The sequence below is a fragment of the Magallana gigas genome, chromosome 3 (genome assembly GCF_963853765.1).
Source record: "Magallana gigas chromosome 3, xbMagGiga1.1, whole genome shotgun sequence".
In the NCBI taxonomy this organism is placed as follows: domain Eukaryota; kingdom Metazoa; phylum Mollusca; class Bivalvia; order Ostreida; family Ostreidae; genus Magallana; species Magallana gigas.
In genome coordinates, this window is record NC_088855.1 from 7,817,545 (window position 1) to 7,837,837 (window position 20,293).

At 34.2% G+C, this 20,293-nt stretch overlaps 2 protein-coding genes across 3 annotated transcripts; one reads left to right on the forward strand and one right to left on the reverse strand.

Annotated features, from left to right (window-relative positions):
* The first annotated feature begins 1,370 nt into the window (after positions 1–1,370).
* On the forward strand, positions 1,371–8,359 carry LOC105343965 (coiled-coil domain-containing protein 157). The gene is made up of 12 exons (XM_066078311.1): positions 1,371–1,514; positions 1,948–2,217; positions 2,603–2,768; positions 3,040–3,781; positions 4,027–4,217; positions 4,661–4,837; positions 5,038–5,206; positions 6,207–6,364; positions 6,699–6,790; positions 6,890–6,995; positions 7,288–7,468; positions 7,554–8,359. Exons 2-12 carry the CDS (start codon positions 1,973–1,975, stop codon positions 7,748–7,750), a joined length of 2,424 nt encoding a protein of 807 aa, XP_065934383.1. The 5' UTR covers positions 1,371–1,514; positions 1,948–1,972; the 3' UTR covers positions 7,751–8,359.
* LOC105343964 (SAGA-associated factor 29) lies at positions 8,018–20,228 on the reverse strand. Of its 2 annotated transcripts, none has more exons than XM_011451504.4 (10): positions 19,977–20,228; positions 17,781–17,926; positions 14,536–14,611; positions 14,127–14,199; positions 13,879–13,943; positions 13,693–13,795; positions 12,914–13,096; positions 9,710–9,803; positions 9,329–9,397; positions 8,018–8,762 (listed from the first exon to the last, which is right to left on the reverse strand). In XM_011451504.4, the coding sequence occupies exons 2-10, from the start codon at positions 17,922–17,924 to the stop codon at positions 8,646–8,648; spliced, it is 924 nt and encodes a 307-aa protein (XP_011449806.2). In that variant the 5' UTR covers positions 17,925–17,926; positions 19,977–20,228; the 3' UTR covers positions 8,018–8,645. The 2 variants fall into 2 exon arrangements, with proteins under 2 accessions (XP_011449806.2, XP_011449805.2); XM_011451503.4 differs by having other exon boundaries at positions 14,524–14,611; positions 19,977–20,207.
* Between the last annotated feature and the right edge of the window lie 65 nt (positions 20,229–20,293).

Here is a 20,293-nt window from a genome sequence, read left to right on the forward strand (position 1 = left end):
ACGCGCCTTTTTTTCGCTATCAACTATTAATTAGCTATTAAAATAAACACCATTGGCTTTTTTAGTAACTCACTATACTGTATAGCTATTTTGATATACCTTAAAGCAGCCTTTATTATTATTATAAATCATTAATTATTATTAAGAAAATATCGAGGCAAAATATCGACATTTGGCGTATTTATCATAGGTATTCCGGAATAAATAAAAACAAAATTAGGAAAAAAATTAACAAATGTCATAACGGCGGACGATTTTTGCCAGTTGTGGTGTTGATCTGTTATTCATGTACGTGGCTAATTGCACTAAGAATTTAATGGACTTTCGTATTCAATCAAATTAGACCTGGTTCATATTTATAAATGCAGACTATAAAAAAAATAAGGCTTTCAATCCCTATATATGGCGTTTCTTTAGAACCGTTTTCAACATGAGCTTGGACTTTCTGTGGGATGTTACTATATGTAGTTTGCTCATCAAAACAGCCCCTTTTTCTAATTCGCTAAGAGATGCTCATTAATATTCATATACTGTGAAAACCGGAAAGTTGTTTGCCAAGATCTGCTCTGCTGTGTGAAAATGACGCTGTTTCAGCGAAATATACATGTACATCCCTGTGTAAAAATCGGACGAGTGTCATTGCGTTCAAGTGTTCAATATATTCAGTATCTATTAGCCAAAGACTGGGCAGTTAATCATGAGTAGACCCCGCCTTCATGAAATCGAAGTTTGTCACGTACTGCCTAAAATCCAAGCTCTTGTTAAAACGGTTTTAAATGTTTTGTGCAGTTAACCTTAGGTTTTTTGGTAAATTAGGGACACATCGTTTTACACGAAACACTTGAAAATTAAATAGTCCCGATTTAAATTAAAATGGTTGAACAGTTTACATTTTCTATATATAGGTGTTAATATGTGTAATAACTACAGTGGCGTCGGAAGCAAATTGAAATTGGGGGCGGGCTAGACTAATCCTCAGAAATCTTGACAAGCAAGGGGGGGGGGGGGGGGGGGAGGGGGTAGTATACCTATAGTTCACCAAAGGAAAATTTTTACCTACCAATTTTTTTTTTCACAAATCATGAAATTCCTAATCCGTGGGGGGGGGGGGGGGGGGGGGGGGGGGGGCTGGTATACTTATGACCCTAACTTCTCAATATTTTCATCTTTTCAAAGTAAATTTAGGAACATTTATCTTTGCTGCGAGAAACAGTGTTGGGGGGGGGAGGGGGGCTGGACCCTTCTGATGCTATGTGTCTATTGCTTAGATTTAACTTTGCAAAAAAACTGGGCCCCTCCGGTTCCGACGCCTATGAACTAACACCAAGAAAATATACAGTGCAACCAGACAATAGAGTATATTACCTGCAAAATGACAAAGAATGCAAGAACAAGTTGTTTGTAATTCGCACGACTTACTCTAACACGACTTGTCTTGCATCTGCGACATTCCTGTAAACAAACGAAGGCTTAACTTTTTGTGGTATTTGAAATGACGTTTTCAAATTAAAACGGTAATATTTTGTTTAGAAAGAAATCTGTGTTTATAAATAATGTCCATAATTACGAAATCGTGAAGAGAGAATATACAACTGAAAAACGAATGAAATAATTGACCAGATGTTTCAATCATGTATAATTAGATGAATTGTCTTTTGTTAATGTAAAAGAAATCAGTATAGCGATATTTTGAGACAACGGTATACCCCATGAATGTGAAATTCATTTCTTATTTTAGATACTTTTTATAGATCTTTGTTAGGGACAAAAATATATTGAAATTTTTATTAAACTGTACTCAGTATAGTACACAGCTGGTACAAGCATGATAAATTGATAGCCATAAATCCCAACTAAAATTGACATCCCTCCTTTTATCAGAGACATAAATAATATTGTGTTATTTACGTTTCTGCTTTATATTCTATTATATTTTTATGTATCCAGCTCCAGCAGTATATAACGTCTAGGTATGGCAGAGCTGTTGGGAGGGGAGGCGATTCTTGAGAGTCTACGCACAGATGTGTCAGACATTCAGTGGGCCATAAGTGGAATCATATCCCGGGCAGGCCCAGTGGAAGTTGCCTCATGGAAATTTCCTGACAAGCAGAGTGCAGATTTAAACATAGAGGAGCTTCTTGATCTTTACAGTTACAGTGATGATGCAGAAGATAACCAAGTGGCCCACATTGCCTTGTATGAACTCGTCATAGACAGGTACAGGTTGCAATTTATGAAACACATAATCATAGATTAGTCACTCATAAATTATTTAGCATCCACATTTAATTCAAAACTTGCTGTAAAGATATTTTAAACATGTTATATGACATAAGATTATTCTGCACATTAAATATTAAAATGTATGGGTCAACGTAATTATAAACATGTGGGATAATTACTATACTTCAAGTAGCTGAAAATAATTTGCTTTGATTGGAATGTGTCTTTAATAGAAATAACAATTTTGAATTTTTCTGTGTATTACTTGAAAATGTAAATTACTTGTACCTTGTTCATGTACTGGTTTGTATTTTATTACTAATTAGATAATTATAGAATATGAAGTTCAAAAATATTTACTAAGTTTGTTGATTTGCAGATTTGTGTACCTGCTACAAGCTCTGTCTGCCCTGACCCAGCAGATGTTGGTCCGTGCAGGGGAGGATGTTATTGACCAGCGGACCTCTTCTATTGGACTTGTGGTCAAACAGTTCTGTAACAGACAAGTACAGCTCAACACAGTCGTCCAGCAGACCATGTCGGATGTAAGTCAGTATGCTACTAATCTTACAGTAACTATCTACCTTTATGAAGTTAAACTACCATACAATAGTTCATTCACACTCTAAGAAATACCCGGTATGTACATGTACAAACATAGACACAGAAGAGGCAAGCATCAAATTTAAAAAGAGATTTTGATCAAAGTTTAAGGTATCTATTAATCTGTAAATAAAGTTTTCAAAATCAAACTATTGGTACCTTCATGTACCTGTATGTTGATATGGAATTTGATGAGCATAATGGTTATTGTAGATCAAGTCAAAATCAAGAAAGATGGTTGACTTGGAAAACAACATGAAACAGATGGCAGAGGAGCTCAGTCAACAGAGTGAGACAAGTTCCCAAAGTGGACAGAAGCCATATCACTTCAGTCCTCACAAAGTGGGATCAGCCATGACTGGCTTTATCACCCCTAGTAAGATGGAGGAAATTGCCCGTGATGCCTGCACAAAGTCTTGTCAGACAGTGGAAACTGCTTTTGTACCTTGTGAGGGTTGTCATGTTGTGCAGAAGAACTTCCGCAGTGCTGGCGATGTTATTGTCAATATGTGTCAGTCACAGAAACTACCCTCCTCTCTTCAGAAGTACCGCCCCCTGGTGGCTGAGGTGAAGTGGTTGTCCCCGAACGATGTCATAAGATGGTCCACTGAACAAGCCAAGGATCTGGGGCGGATCAACAAACACATGGAAAACCTTATGGCCACCATCAACCCTCTCAAGGAGGATCTGGAAAACTGTGAACAAAAGTGTAAAAAGCTAGAGAGGAGAGTAGCAAACTTTGATGCTGAAATGAGAAAAGAGAGAGAAATTCAGACAACCTTACAGAAACAGTTTGATGTGAAGTTAACGGAAATTGAGGCTGAACACAAACAGACAGTGTCCCTTGTGACTAGAAAGATGGAGGAGGTGGTGTCTAATAAGGAGACTATAGAAAATCAGCTCAAGAAATACAGGGCAGAGTTAGACTCCCAGCAAAGACTGCTGACAGAGTTAGGTTCGTACAGAATTATGAGGAGTAATTTAAATTGTACAAATTAATTGTACAAAATGCAAAAGTAATTAATTGTATAGAATATCAGAAGTTCATTGTACAGAATGTCTGAAGAGTTATTAATTGTACAGTTTTTCAAAATTAATGCATTGCAGAAATCACATGTATTACAACACGATTCAAAATTTGTATGAATATAAATTATACCAGGTATATGTAATTTTGTATTGGTTTTAATTAAACTACAGAAGATACAAAGAAAGCTTTAGTGGATGAATTAAAAGTAAAGCATGCAGACACCTCAGAAGTCAATAGACTCCAGCATCATCTGGACGGCGTACAGAGTCGTCTACAGGAAGTGGAGGGAAAACTAGAGAAATCGACCAAAGATCTGTCCAAAGAACAAGCCAGGAACAAAAGTGCTGCCAAACATAATCAAGTAAATAACATTTTAATGTGATCAATATTGTCAATCAAGATAATAGACAGCAATGGAATTTTTATTTTTTTTCTACCAATCAGGACAGACCAGGGTGTCAATTTTAGGAGTCATACTTTTAATAAAAAATACATTGAAGAATGTCTGATATAAATTTACCGGTATATTTTAATTTTTATTCTGAATAAAGAAGCATTATGCAGAGGTTAATTAATATGACAAGTATATATATTATATATGAACAATGGATGGACTATCTGATGACGTACAAATATCACTTCACCAAAAATGTACTCAAATTTAAATGAAAAGTCACTATGGTTGCCAGTCAAAAAACACACAATCCCAGGTTACTGTAAACTCAGCAAAATCATACACATGCACCTATGTACATTTTTTTCCCGAATTCATTGGATTTACAAATAAAGTTTGCATCTGAACAGAGTCTGCAGACAAAGCAGGACTCACTGCTGCTGAGGATAGATGACCTTGATCAGGAGAACAGAGAGCTGAAAGACCAAGTGTCAGAGATAGAGGAGGAAAAGGACAGGATAGAGGAAACTCTGGAGAAAGTGCAGAAACATGTCAAGCAGTACAAGCAAAAACTGAAGGACAACCAGGTACAAACTGATAATACATGTATCTTTAATATGTGATGTTTACCTTACAGGTACATGTATTAATGATGAGGTTTAAAATCTTTTTAGAGCTTGTTTGTTAGTATGTGAATGAATCTCAGACCATGGCCTTGTTTGAAAAAAGAATTTTAACTTAAATTTTGAAACTTATGTCAGTAATACCATTGTTCAATTATTTTCAGACCTTGATCGATGAGTTAAGTGCCCAAAAAGAAGAACTCCAGGGTTCAATTACAACATTGAAATCCGATATACAACAACTGGAAAACAAACTGGAAGAGGCTGTGGAACGAGAAAAACTCCTAATAGAATATCCAGACCTCCATGGACCAGTGAATCCAGACATGCAAGGTAATGTTGCAAACTCATGATAGAATACCCAGACCTCCATGGACCAGTAAATCCAGACATGCAAGGTAATGTTACAATCTCATGATAGAATACCCAGACCTCCATGGACCAGTGAATCCAGACATGCAAGGTAATATTACAATCTCCTGATAAAATATCCAGACCTCCATGGACCAGTAAATCCAGACATGCAAGGTAATATTACAATCTCCTGATAAAATATCCAGACCTCCATGGACCAGTAAATCCAGACATGCAAGGTAATGTTACAAACTCATGATAGAATATCCAGACCTCCATGGACCACTAAATCCAGACATGCAAGGTAATATTACAATCTCATGATAGAATATCCAGACCTCCATGGACCAATGAATCCAGACATGCAAGGTAATATTACAATCTCATGATAGAATATCCAGACCTCCATGGACCAGTGAATCCAGACATGCAAGGTAATATTACAATCTCATGATAGAATATCCAGACCTCAATGGACCAGTGAATCCAGACATGCAAGGTAATGTTACAATCTCCTGATAAAATATCCAGACCTCCATGGACCAGTAAATCCAGACATGCAAGGTAATGTTACAAACTCATGATAGAATATCCAGACCTCCATGGACCAGTCGATCCAGACATAATATTGAATGGAATAACTTCAATATTCCAGATTCTGAATCGAACTTGTATGATTTAAAATAACGCCCTTGTAGTTTGCAAGTTGAGGCAAAAAAATTGCAAATAAACTGGATCCCACATACATGTAATTTAAAATAAAATATAGTTGTGTCAAAGTATATGTTCCTATTCATGTTATGTGTTTTAGCTCTCTATTTTTAGACACACACAGTGTACATACAGAACATAAACATTTACCAGATAGTCAGAAAACTAGAATGACTCATACAATATTTCACATAATATTCATAATTAAGAAATGTCATATTTCCGGTTTATGAAACATTCATTCATGATATGTATGAACTCTCTTTAGGAACTGGAGACATTGTGTTTGACATGGAGAATCAGGTCAAGGCCAACACTATCCGGATCCAGGTGTTGGAGGAGCAGAACGAGACTCTCAGGAACTCGGTCAGCAAAGTCCTGAACCTGCAGCAGGGCAGGGCGCCTCCCAAAGTGGCCTGGGAAAATGTAAGAGTCAAATACAGCCAAACTTTGTAATTTGAACTTTAATGTCATATACCTTACTGTGGATATGTTGTCTCAATGTGAGTTCATGAGTTTGAAAAATACCAGCCTACTTTTTCTTTATCATTATTCTTTTAAACTTAATATCTCAAAATCCTCCAATATCATGTTTTTTTCTTGGTCCCATTGAGTTTTAAATGACTGAGATTTACTAGTTTACAACATACATTTCATACAGAGAATATATGGTCATCCTTAAGTATTACCGTTAAATAGCAACATCGGTATAAACATACATAACGGTCAAAGTGTTTCTAAAACCTGTGTTTTTTTTTAGAAAGAACCAATGCATCTATGGTCTGATGAAAACCTCACAAATGCGAGACAAGAAGAAAAAGTAATGAAGAAAGATATTTGGATGCCAGACAGGTTTGACTTTTTATAAACAAAAAATATTGATGTTGGCCAATATCTAATGCACAAGTCATTGATGGTTCAATTCGATGCTATCTCTTGTTTCTAATTTAGTTCATATCATGAAAACAAGAATGAGAATGCCAGAACAGAACACGAGAGACCAAGAACCAAGCCCTCCTCGGGAAAGCCCCCCAAATCCTCACCATCAGCCTATGGGGTGAGACTTATAAAGCAGGGTGTCTTCTTTTATCTCGCTAATTTTGTTTATTATTAATAATTTAACCGATGATTAATTATATGAATCAAATATAAGTCTATTTATGTTCAGAATTAGAATTTATTCTTAAACTCTACAAATTTATTATGTAGTAATACAGTAATTTTATGTGAATCAAATGTATGTCATTATACATATCAGCAGTCAGCCGCAGTGTTATAATAACTTATTTTAACAACTAACCACATTATGAAGCTTTTGTTATGAATTGACATGATTTAAATGTTCACAGATCCCTGTTTCTGATGAGTTCATCGTTGGAAGAGGAAGCAGACCCTCTAGTGCAGCGAAGAAAGCAGAACGCCCAGCCAGCGGCAAAAAGATGATCATGGCCCCGGCTAACACAACCAGTATCAGTGCCTACATACAACTGAAAAGATCAGGAAAACTAAACATGGAGGATCATCCTAAATGTAAGAAATCTTGTCCTGTAAAACTGTTGTATTAAAGAGTTACTTCCCTTGCATTGCAAAACTATCTAAATGACTCTCATTTTAGCTGCAGTGCCCCCTTCAGGGAGAGAGAAGAAAAGGTCCCCATCCCAAGAAAAACATCCTCAATCAGCGGACACTTATTCCAAGTCGAACAATGACCACCATTACCGGAAAAACGAGATGTTCTCTTGTACTCAGTGTGATAAAATGTATTCACGAGCCAGGGACTTGGAGATACACAAGTCTTACTGCACAGGATAATGAAACCTTCACACGTAGTTTTAAATCAGGTTGAAGCAAAAGGAAAGTAGATTGTTTTTTAATCTCCATGCCACATTTTTATACACAACAGCAAAGTACAGTAAAATGTCAATATTAGAAAAGGCAGATACTGTTTTTAACCTCTGTAAAGACTAGCAATCACTTAAACATTGCAGTCTTAATTCTAGAATTCCATAGACACTGCAGTTCTTTTAGTAATAATTGTAAACTGACAGCTTATTGATAATACAGCATTCAATTGTGGTTTTTGTATAGAAATTTTATTTGTATGATAACCAAAAGCAAAGCACTGTATAATTGTTACATCAATATTTATATTATTTCCATCCAAGTGAAAGACTAATTCACTGTACATATAATTCAATGCATAATTCATGTTTCGCATGATAAATTTCTACAAGTTTCTTTGATATAATTATGTATCTTAGTACATACCAAGTCTTGTGCTAGCATTTTTTTTTTTATAGTTGTTGAACATGTTGTGATGTAACATTACATTAATTGTTGCAAGGTGCTCTATATGTGGAATAAATCAACATAGCTATAATAAATATCCCCTGATTTTCTTGTCATTACAATTTAGAATTACAGTACAGATGCACAAACAGCACCAAATACATCACCTATACAACACTGTCCTCAAATCTACAACACCAGTATTAATAAGCATACTTTTTCATTCACTTTGGGTAATTAGTCACAATAATTGAGCCTGGAAGGTGGTGTTTCTTGTCTTATACACAGATGAAAATGATGCATATCTGAATTAAGCACATCACATCTCTCTGGGAACAACCTCTCTCTTGTTGAGAATCACAGCCTTTGTGATGTTTCCTGTCACACACATAGGTCTGGGAAAAGTCCTGAATCGTCCTCATTTCTTCTTGTCCTCCTTGCAGCAGATGACATACCTCTGGGCGACCAGGAGGGGCGGGGAGTAACCGTCAGGGTAGGAGGTGTCCTCAAACAGCACCGAGTAGTCATCCTGGGGCTGAGTAAAAAAAAAAGATTGCAAACATTAGGGTAACATATTGGTCAGTTCATGTAACACTTCACAGGGGCATACATGTAAACAGATACATAGGACCTTTCTACTTTTGTAATGGGATAGGTATTGTAGGATCTTTCTACTTTTGTAATGGGATAGGTATTGTAGGATCTTTCTACTTTTGTAATGGGACAGGTATTGTAGGATCTTTCTACCAAATAGATAACGTGGGGCTGGGTAAAAAAGACAACAAAATTAATTGGCTAGGACATTTCTTTCTACATTTGTGTTGGGATGGGTCTTTTTGTCCAATGTATTGTGTGAAGGGAGAGAAAACAAGCAGGATAAAAATCGTTCTCAACCATAAAATTGTAAGAGATTGAATTGTTTTTGAAAGCCTTTTGAATTATGAAAGATACAAACTTCATAGCAATGTTATGTAAAATACATTATGATCATCACACTGATATATAATACAATATACAGTGACATTGATAATACATTCATGTATACATGTTCATATATAATCAAAATGTCACAGGATTTCAAACCTGCTACACAAACATTACCTTTTTGGGGGGTTCGTGGATCAAGGCTCTGTAAAAACAAGTGGTTTGTGGGTACAGGGCAAGAACAAGCTGAAATACAAAATCCAAGAATCTCTATTAAATAAAGACATCCATAAGATGAACGTTCATTCTCTGCTTAAGATTGTTTTTGCCAAGTTTTTCTTTATATAACACATAGAAAATTTAAAAAAAACAACCATTTTTAACAAAAGAATATATATTTTCTTCAAATTAATAATATTGACTTAGACCTCTTTAATATAATGTATAATATATAAAAAGTCTAGGAAACTGTTTAGAATTGGAGCACAAGCTCCATGCTTGTTCAGACAGTTTAGAATTGGAGCACAAGCTCTTGTGGTACTAAAGATAGATACTTACTGTGTCCTTCATGAACAGGGCATCTGGATCTGTCTCCGGATTTGCTTTCCAGATGGGAAGTGGAACAATTCGCCTCTTGCTGAGGGTATGTCTCCTTAAAATTAAATACAAATTACCAGTAACCAAAAACCTACCTCAAACAACAGAACTAATAGTCCTAAATTAAAGATGCAGGTTACTACAAGTATATTTATAGGGATCCAAGGACCATTATATTAAAAATAAACTAGGTTTCAAGCTGCTTGATCATCATATTATTTTACCAAAGGGTAAAAGTTAATTAACTCTTTAAAAAGATTCACCCTAATGTGGAAGTCAAAACATTTTCCATGGGACCTTGGCTTTTGACAACATCACAACCTAATGAGCTTTTAAAAGTGTTTTGGTGAACCAAAAATAAATTTTGTGTTCAATTTTCATAGTAAAGTATAAGTTAATGATGTTTTCGTAATTTAACCCAACAATTTTTTTTTTCATATACATTGTAACGTAATGATATCTTTGAAAAAAGCACAGTTATGATGATGTAATTTGATGAATGGTTATTTGTGGGGTTTAAAATTAATGGAAAAATATAAAACCATACAGCTTTGAGGTTTTAAATTTTAAATTGCTATAACTTTATTGCTGGAGTCAACACCACATTCGGGATTGTTTGATCATCAATCCAAATTAAACTTGGTAAGAAAAAACTCTTTCTAAATTTTCATAAAATTTCCCTACTGCCTGAATAATTTTCAATAAATCCCAAAATTTGATTGATAATAGTGAAACCACATTTTTATTACTATCTGTCACAAATATCTGCCTATTTTCATTGAAAGTCAAACTTTTTGTCTTCATTTCTTGGTTTGGTTAAAAAAAAATACCACAATGTGCACATCATCTTGACAATTCATAAACAGAATAATAATTTCATTGTGGCCTTTCACCATGGGAACATGTCATGGAAATATATGTACCAGGAAATGTAATACGAACACACACACACATACCTCAAGACTATGTAGAAGTATGAAATGAATATATAAGAAAATTTTTCATGTTGAATTAATTGCTTCTACATCTATTTCACAAAGTAAATATTCATTTTCTTCTCTCTTTTTTCAACACCATTTTACAAAATTACACCCACTCCTACTGTGGCCTCTCTCTGGGATTATGGTTAACTTAACTATCTGTATACATGTAGGGCGCCTGTAAAGTGCGAAACGAAATCGAAACGAAACGAAACGAGATCGAACGAAACGAAACGAAACAAAACCAATCGAAACGAAACCAATCGAAACGAAACGACATCAAACGAAACGAAACCAAAAATCGAAACGAAACGAAACGGAATTTAAACAAAACTAATATCGATTTTGACTACATAAAAGTGAAAATAAATTCATTGAAATAAATTTTTGAACCATAAAATATAACTACCTGTATTTTTCAGATTGTCGCTGTAAGTTTTTAAGCCGATTATCCGAAATTTGCAAAAATTATATAATTATGTAAATAAGTGATGTACATTCCTCTACCTTTTAATGTTTCTAATTTGTTTCATTAAATGATATTCAGACGTTTAGAGAGAGAGAAAGATGCCTTAAAACTTATCAGCTACATCACATAGCAAAGTATATACGCAATTTTGGGAGAGAGAGAAAGAAAGAAAGAGATAGAGATATGATGATGATACTGAAGGGGGCATTCTAACAACAATTTTCTTTCTATCGATTTGAAATATTGTAAAAATAAAACGATCGAATACAATGTGGTTTAGAGCATACTGGTTGGTTACCAGTTTCTAACTTATAATAAGAATTGTTGTAATATGTATAGCATTAATTTGGACCTCGTAATTTGACAAAATTAACGTGCAAGATAAAGAGGTTTTTTTTTTTACTTGTGTTTTACCTTAAATCAAACATAATCCCCTCTTTCTCTCCTTTCACACGCACGCACGATGTATTTGAATCCTTTTTACAATATTTCATTTCGATATAAAAATATCGTGTAGTTGGAATGTCTCCGTAAATACTGTAAATTCACTATATTTAGGGTGTACAATATTTGGTGGAATATAATTTTTCAACAAGTTAGCATGGATTTGATTTAGCGCATTTCTGAATTTACCTTTTTTATCTAGTTATATATTTTACATTTGGCAATGTACTAAGTCTTGATTTTTGCGGACGCCGTTTTCCGCCAAAAACGCAAAATAGAATACACAGCCAAAGGGGTAAAGACAGTTTTTTAATACGTTTACAGTATAATCATCTTTATATTGCACGTTAATTTTGTCAAATTACGACGTCCCAATTCATGCTATACATATTACAACTGTTACAATTCTTATTATATGTTCGAAACTGGTAACCAACCAGTATGCTCTAAATCACATTGTATTCGATCGTTTCATTTTAACAACAATATTTCAAATCGATAGAAAGAAAACTGATTTTAGAATGTCAAGGTAGAGGAATGTACATCACTTATTTACATAATTATATAATTTTTGCAAATTTCAGATAATCGGCTTAGAAATTTTCAGCGGCAATCTGAAACATACAGGTAGTTATATTTTATGGTTCAAAAGTTTACTTCAATGAATTTATTTTCACTTTTATGTAGTCAAAGTTGATATTATATTAGTTTTGTTTAAATTCCGTTTCGTTTCGATTTTTTGATTTTTGGTTTCGTTTCGCTTGATTTCGTTTCGTTTCGATTTCGTTTCGCACTTTACAGGCGCCCATACATGTACTAGATTGCTTCTCTTCATCATACCGATATATGATAAGAACATAGTAAGTTGTCAGAACTTGTGCTCAAACCATTTTATATAATAAAATATGTTCAAACCACTAATGTACAGTAACATCTATTTCACAAATTATAGCTTTTATGTATTTTTTTAAAAGAAATGTTTATCACATATTTTCTATTTAAAATAAATATATATCTCTAAATAGTGGCCCTTTCTCATCCCCAGGGGTTACTGAGTGTCTAAAAGTGAAAATAGTGTTTTACATATAATTCTACAAGTTACAGCCTTCAATTTTCTTCAGAAGGATTCTTTTTTGTTGTTGTAAAAACTGCACTACTTCCCTTGAACCCTCTCATTGCCAGATCACTCATGGCTTCCTTTTACATGTATGTTGATTACATTTATTCACAGCTTCTATTTACTTCAAAAGAATTTGTGAAATCGATACTCACTCTTTGCCTTCATCTGCATCAATGTCATCAACGTCGTATTTATTTGAGCTCTGATTGAAGTTGACAACTTCTGCCAGGATCCAGTTCTCCTCCTCGTCGGACTTGACCCGTGCTGCCACCTTGTCGCCAGGCTTTGCCACGTAGTTACTGTCCGCCGACATAGCACCGCATAAAGGCGGGGGTCTACAAGAGGAACAGATCTGTAGAACCTAGTGTACCATAGTGCATGCACCACATGGAGGCTTCCATCAGATTTATACATACAAGACTGTCAAACTCATTATGAATGCAAAATGTTCGTTGGACAAGATTTCAAAATAAAAATGCACAATATCCAATCTTACTAGAGGTACACTACATTGTTAAGTTCAGGCGGATGTAATGGATTCTAAATTTCAGTTACTACTAGTATATGTAATGAGCAAAATGGGTTGAATTCTGTAAACTAACTTTATTCGCTATTTACTTCTGATAAACAGACTTGTGACGACTAATGTTCACGACCAAGCCTTATTCAGACATGTGTTGTTACAACAAGGACTGGTTTGGGGCAAGAAATATTCATAACAATGAGGCTCTCGCTAACCTAGCAAAATTTCTTGCACACGAATAATAGTTGGTTAACAGTAACTACTCCCCAAAACTTAGATTTGCCAATTCTGATACAATAACAAACATTTTGCATGTGTAAAGTTTGCTTTGCTAGTGAAAGCTGTTAAATACAAGTATATAGCGAGCAACACCCATTTGATCATCTATTGAATAGCACCTTGACCCACCTCTCTCCTGGCTTGCTGACCCACAGGGGCAGAGTCTGGGCATTCTGCTGCAGCATAGACATCAGAACTCCACGCCTCATGATTGGCTTGGGTCGGTCCGAGTCTGCAAATGTAGGATTTGTTTTTATATACTGACCATTCAATCTCTCTCTAAATATGGGGAAAATGAGACTGGAATGTACAGACCTAGCCTTCTGTTTTCTCTTATGCTTTTCACTTCAGTAATCTTATCAAGAGCTTTCCTCAGTAGTCTACAAATCAGAAAAAGATGTAATAAATAATTAAAGGCTCTAAGGGAGGCATAAGATACCAAATAGCAGTACATATGTATATGTAATATGTCAGAATCATTATACAATGATGTGTTGATGAATATAATTCAGAGAATAGTGATTAGCTTCATTTCTCCCTAAATCAAATACAAAACATCGTACTCAGCCTCTAACTCTGCATCCTGCATGGCTGTCTTGTATAATCCTTTTAGTTTGTTCTTGTAGTATGGTGTTACTAAAAAGGAAAAAATAAGACTATATATGTACTGTATATCAATTACATGTATATCAACCGATTCCTAGTGTGATTTCTTTATTCCAGAGCAGTAAACAATGACATTAAACCGTTTCAAGAGGTTAAAAATACAAAATCCTTTAGAAGATACACATGTACGTGTTATCTCAAAATCTTGGTTGAAGGCAGACTTAGTAACTCTTAGTACTGTATAAATGCACTTAATGGGGAAAAACTAAAATTACATTCATCATTTAAAATCATCAAAGCAATTATAATATTTATAAATGAGATAGAAATTAAGGATAAAAGAAATGGGCTTACTTTCGTTCTTACTTTTTTGTTCCTGCTGCATCCTTTCGTGGGTCTTAGAGATGTTGGTAAGATTGTGCTCACCTTGGGCTCTCTCATCCTATTGACCAAGATTTCAAGTTGTTTTTTTTATTTTAACATACTGTATTTCATTACATTGAAAATAAAATAATTCATAACTTAGTTTATGTTTCTGAGCAAAATGTTGATTACCAATTCAAAAGAATGAATAAATCTTACAATGGAAAATCGAATCAGCACAATCTGACTATGCCGTTAAGACAAGACAAGAAAAACATAGGTAATCACAGATTACAAAGCTCACCGAGACGAGGCATCAACTTTATGAGGCATCACCTTTAAAACCACCTTTATCATATGATATGAAAATCATAGTTAATGATCTTGGATATTCATGGATACTGTTTTGACACAATATCGTATATCATATGTAAAAAATTGTATGATAATCCTATGTTCATTTCATACATTATTATAAGATACAATGTTTATCAATACAGTAATATAAAATATGATATTGCATCCAATGATACTTACAATATATATCATTTAATACAATATAATACTGTAATAAATATTGATGCAATATGATTTTGTAACATATAATATGACATTGTATCGTGTTATACATTATTGTATTTAATCACATAATACAATATCATAATATCTAATATAAATACAATATAGCATTATTTGATACTATATCATATCACATAATACATCACAATATTGTAACATATGATATTATATTGTATAATATAGTATAATTTTGTATTGTATGATATTGTATCATATTTGATACACAATATTGTATCATATGATACAATATAATTTGATAAAACATTGTTTCATATCATATGATACAATATCATCTGATACAGTACGATATTATATAATACAATATCATTTTATACAATATCATATCATATGATACAATATCATATTATACAATATCATATTATATGATATCTTATAATATCATATAATACAATTTCATGTATTATATAACAATATATTATATAAACCAATATCATATTATACAATATTTTATCATACGATATGCTATAATTATAATATACAATATCGTATCATATGATACAATATCATATATTGCAATATAATATGAAACAATATCATTCGATAAAATAATATATTATACAATATCATATTCTACAATATTGTATAATAATATACAATACTATACATAACAATATCATAATACAATATCATATAATAATGTACAAAAAAATTGATACAATATCATATCATATCATATAACTTTTTACAATATAATGTATGATATTACATTGTATCATATAAAACAATAGTGTATCATATCATAGAATACTATATCATAGGAATCATGTTAAATCATTTAACAACAAACACATCTATCAAGCAGGTTTGAGTGAGGTAGGAGAATTTTTAGCATCCTTGATAATGGAGATCAGGCTCTGCATCTGAAGCTACCTCTGCAATTCATTTATATTATAGTTAAATCAATTATGCAAGCTATTATCTATAAAACATGTAACCTGTTCCAAAAAACTAAACCTCATCCAGCATCCGAAACCTATGGCTCAGATTCAGCATTCAAGCCTGTCAGATGCATCAGTATCATGAGATGCATCATCCCTGCAAGTTTGGTGATGTAAGGACCAGTAATAACTAAGATATAATCATCAGAGGGCACCTGCTCTAAAAACTTTAACCAGCTCTTAAAACCTTAACCTCATCCAGCATCCGAAACCTATGGCTCAGATTCAGCATTCATGCCTGTCAGGTGCATCAGTATCGTAAGACGCACCATCCTTGCAAGTTTGGTGAAGTTAGGACCAGAAATAACTAAGATATATTTTTTAGCATCCTTGATAATGGAGATCAGGATCTGCATCTGAAGCTACCTCTGCCATTCATTTATATTATAGTTAGATCATATATGCAAGTTTGAAATAGTGCTATTACCTACATATATTAAACATGTGACCTGTTCCAAAAAAACTAAACCTCATCCAGCATCCGAAACCTATGGCTCAGATTCAGCATTCAAGCCTGTCAGGTGCATCAGTATCATAAGACACACCATCCATGTAAGTTTGGTAAAGTTAGGACCAGTAATAACTAAGATATGATCATCAGAGGGCACCTGCTCTAAAAACTTTAACCAGCTCTTAAAACCTTAACCTCATCCAGCATCCGAAACCTATGGCTCAGATTCAGCATTCAAGCCTGTCAGGTGCATCAGTATCATAAGATGCACCATCTATGCAAGTTTGGTGAAGTTGGGACCAGTAGTAACTTAGAAATGGCTATCAAAGGGCACCTGCAACAAAAACTTTAACCTGCTCGAAAAACCTAACTTCATCTAGCATCCGAAACCTTCGGCTCAGATTCAGCATTCAAGCCTGTCAGGTGCAAAAGTATCATAAGACACACCATCCATGCAAGTTTGGTGAAGTAAGGACCAGTAGTAAGTAAGATATAATCATCAGAGGGCACCTGCTCCAAAAACTTTAACCAGCTCTAAAAACCTTAACCTCATCCAGCATCCGAAACCTATGGCTCAGATTCAGCATTCAAGCCTGTCAGGTGCATCAGTATCATAAGACACACCATCTATGCAAGTTTGGTGAAGTTTGGACCAGTAGTAACTTAGAAATGGCTATCAAAGGGCACCTGCAACAAAAACTTTAACCTGCTCCAAACACCTTAACCTCCTCCAGCATCTGAAATTCATGGCCCAGATTCAGCATCCAAGTCTCTCAAGTCCATTAGTAGGTCCAGATGCATCATTCATGCAAGTTTGGTGAAGATAGGACAAGTAATAAGTTAGATACAGGACCTGCAACAAAAACTTTAACCAGGTCCGGACGCCGACGCCGACGCCGACGCCGACGCCGAGGGTATAGCATAAGCTCCCCCCGACTTCGTCTCGGTGAGCTAAAAATTGTGGCACCTTTTCAAGTGTGTTAAGAATATCCTAATATTACAATCTGAGTGCAGTGACAATGTGATTACAGTGACAATGTGACTCATTGATAATGTGACTACAGTGACAATGTAACCACAGTGATATGTGACAACAGCGACAGTGTGACTACAGTGACAATGTGACTACAGTGACAATGTGACTCATTGATAATGTGACTACAGTGACAATGTAACCACAGTGATATGTGACAACAGCGACCATGTGACTACAGTGACAATGTGACTACAGTTACAATGTGGGTGCCGTGTACATGTACCTGTATCTGATGAATGAGTTCGTACAGCTCCTTCAGTAGGTCTTTGATGCGCGTTTCTGCAGCAGCTGTGCTCGTGGAGTTGTCGGACGTCAGCGGACTCTGACTGGATCCCCCACCACCACTGTTTGTTTTAGTTCTCCCCATTTCTTCAAACAGAAATGTTTAAATTTCATACAAAAAGTAAATTACTTAAAACATTTCAAATTTGCTGACAACTTTATGCTTAGCATCAAATACACTGTATGTTTTAAAAAAGAATAATGATATGTAATAAAGGTATTCTGACCATCAGTATTTTCTCCCATCATATTACATTGTGACCAGCCCTTAGAATTATCATGTTAAGGTCAAGAGATAAATGGAAATCTAAAAGAACCTCGATGTCACTGTATAAGGGCAGGATTGTTGCATTAAGATGGTATGGTAGAGAATCTATCTTAAGAGTTTGATAGAAAACCCCAGTCTTTAGTATTTTATTGTGTCTCTTTACCAGATACATATAAATGAAACTGTACTTCTGATGGATATTGAACAAAAAGATCATGAGTATTAGCATCTATAATTTCAATGATAGGTTTAGCTATAAAGCTTGAAAAAGCTATTAAGTTTAATAAAGCTATTCGGAATAGCTTGATTTAGGTGTTTTGTCATACGTTTTTCTTAAATGGGTATTTTTTCATTATGTATAAACAAAATTGCACTTCGGTGCAGTGACAGTTTTTAACTTTTAACAATGCAAGATTATATAAACAAGGTAAAGATTACTTATCAAATTGGGTCTCTTTCAAAAACACAAAAGTTTAAGTTCTAAAAGTTTTTGGGCAATTGATTTGTGATCACACAGTTACTTCATGAATGAAATATAAAGAAGGTCAGTTGTTGTAAAAAAGATAATTGATCATGTTGATTGGAAATAATACAGCACAATGTGAAAAATCATACTGATCCACACCTCAGTGCACCCAAGGTGGTGGACAGTAATATCCATTGTTTTCCCTTGGACTGAAATGTCACATTTTCATTGGTTTAAACATAGCACGTGATTGCCTCATATATCTCTATATTTGTTCTGTGAGAAATAATATTAGGCAATATATATGGCCATCATTGGTCGATGCTTCGCTTACTCATTTCGACATTTCATAGTATTTTATACGTAAACTTGTCGTAAGTTCTTAAAGTATTTGGAGTAGTTGCCCTTTGAATTTTTTAAAAATTAGAGTAGTTGCCCTTAGAATATTGACGTCACATTGTTTTGTCTGGAGCAGAACAAAATGGCAGCGTCGAAATTTGCTTAAATCTCTGCAGAGGAAAGGGAGAAAACATTTAAAATTGAATAGCAACAAAACATTGTAAGTAAACATGGGTGAAGCAAAGATTTTGAAAGAGTATTTGAAAGGTGAAATTGAAAATTTTGAAGAGTTTAAATGAGTTAAATTGGATGAGATGAAAGGCATCTTGTACATGGCTTTGCGTAGATCATCGCTATTTGTGAATAAATATGTCGCTTAATGATAGTCCTCGAGAAAACAAAACACTTATCAGGTTAGTTACTGACTCACTACGGAAATATATTGGGTTGATCAATCTCATAGAAGGCTCGGCTTCGCCTCGCCATCTATGAGATTGATCAACCCAATATATTTCCGTAGTGAGTCAGTAACTAACCTAATAAGTAATAATATATGGAAATATATATTAAATTTTAATAAGGTTTGCTTTTTAAATGGTCTATGGTATAAATATGAGTGGTAATTAACTTGCAGTTTTTTTTGTATATTTTGGAGAATTAACATTTTTGTGAAAAATTGCATATTTATAGCTATATCAAGCTATTCTGAATAGATTTATTAAGCTATTTAGCTTTTTACAAGCTTTATAGCTAAATCAAGAGATTGTGCTGGACCTGCAATAACCAATTTTATAAAAACGATGATAGAGTCTGGTGCCTTAATCATATGGCATATCATTTAATCTTGATAAAAAGTTAATTGACCTTTAAAGCATTTTCATGATTATCACAATATTCGGATAAACGATGTATCGAATCAGCTGATTTAATGTGTAAACAAGCCCAACAACATTCTGACGTACAAATGAGCTGTCGGGTTTTCCTGCTGTAGATTCTTAAATCATAGCATTTTTACTTTATAAAAACATCTCTGACACAAATATCTAGATTTGAAACAAACTTGCCTGTCTCAAATTCGTTGTTCTTGCAACTGCAAGGCAGCGAAGGCTCCTTAGCTTTGTTCACCGGAAGTTAAGAATTAAGAACTAAATGTAAACTTGCTCTAATATTTCGATCATCTGTGAATAGCTGCCTCCAATTTTTTACCATAAAGCCCTAAATACATTTATTTATAAATATAATTTCATTATTTGCTCTGTGTAAAGAATGAAACACCTTTCTACAATTGAATAAGAAAAATCGGGATCGATATACAGAAAATTGACATCTGATTTGCAACGATGTTTTTGATTCGTTGATTCGTATTCTTACGATACATTTG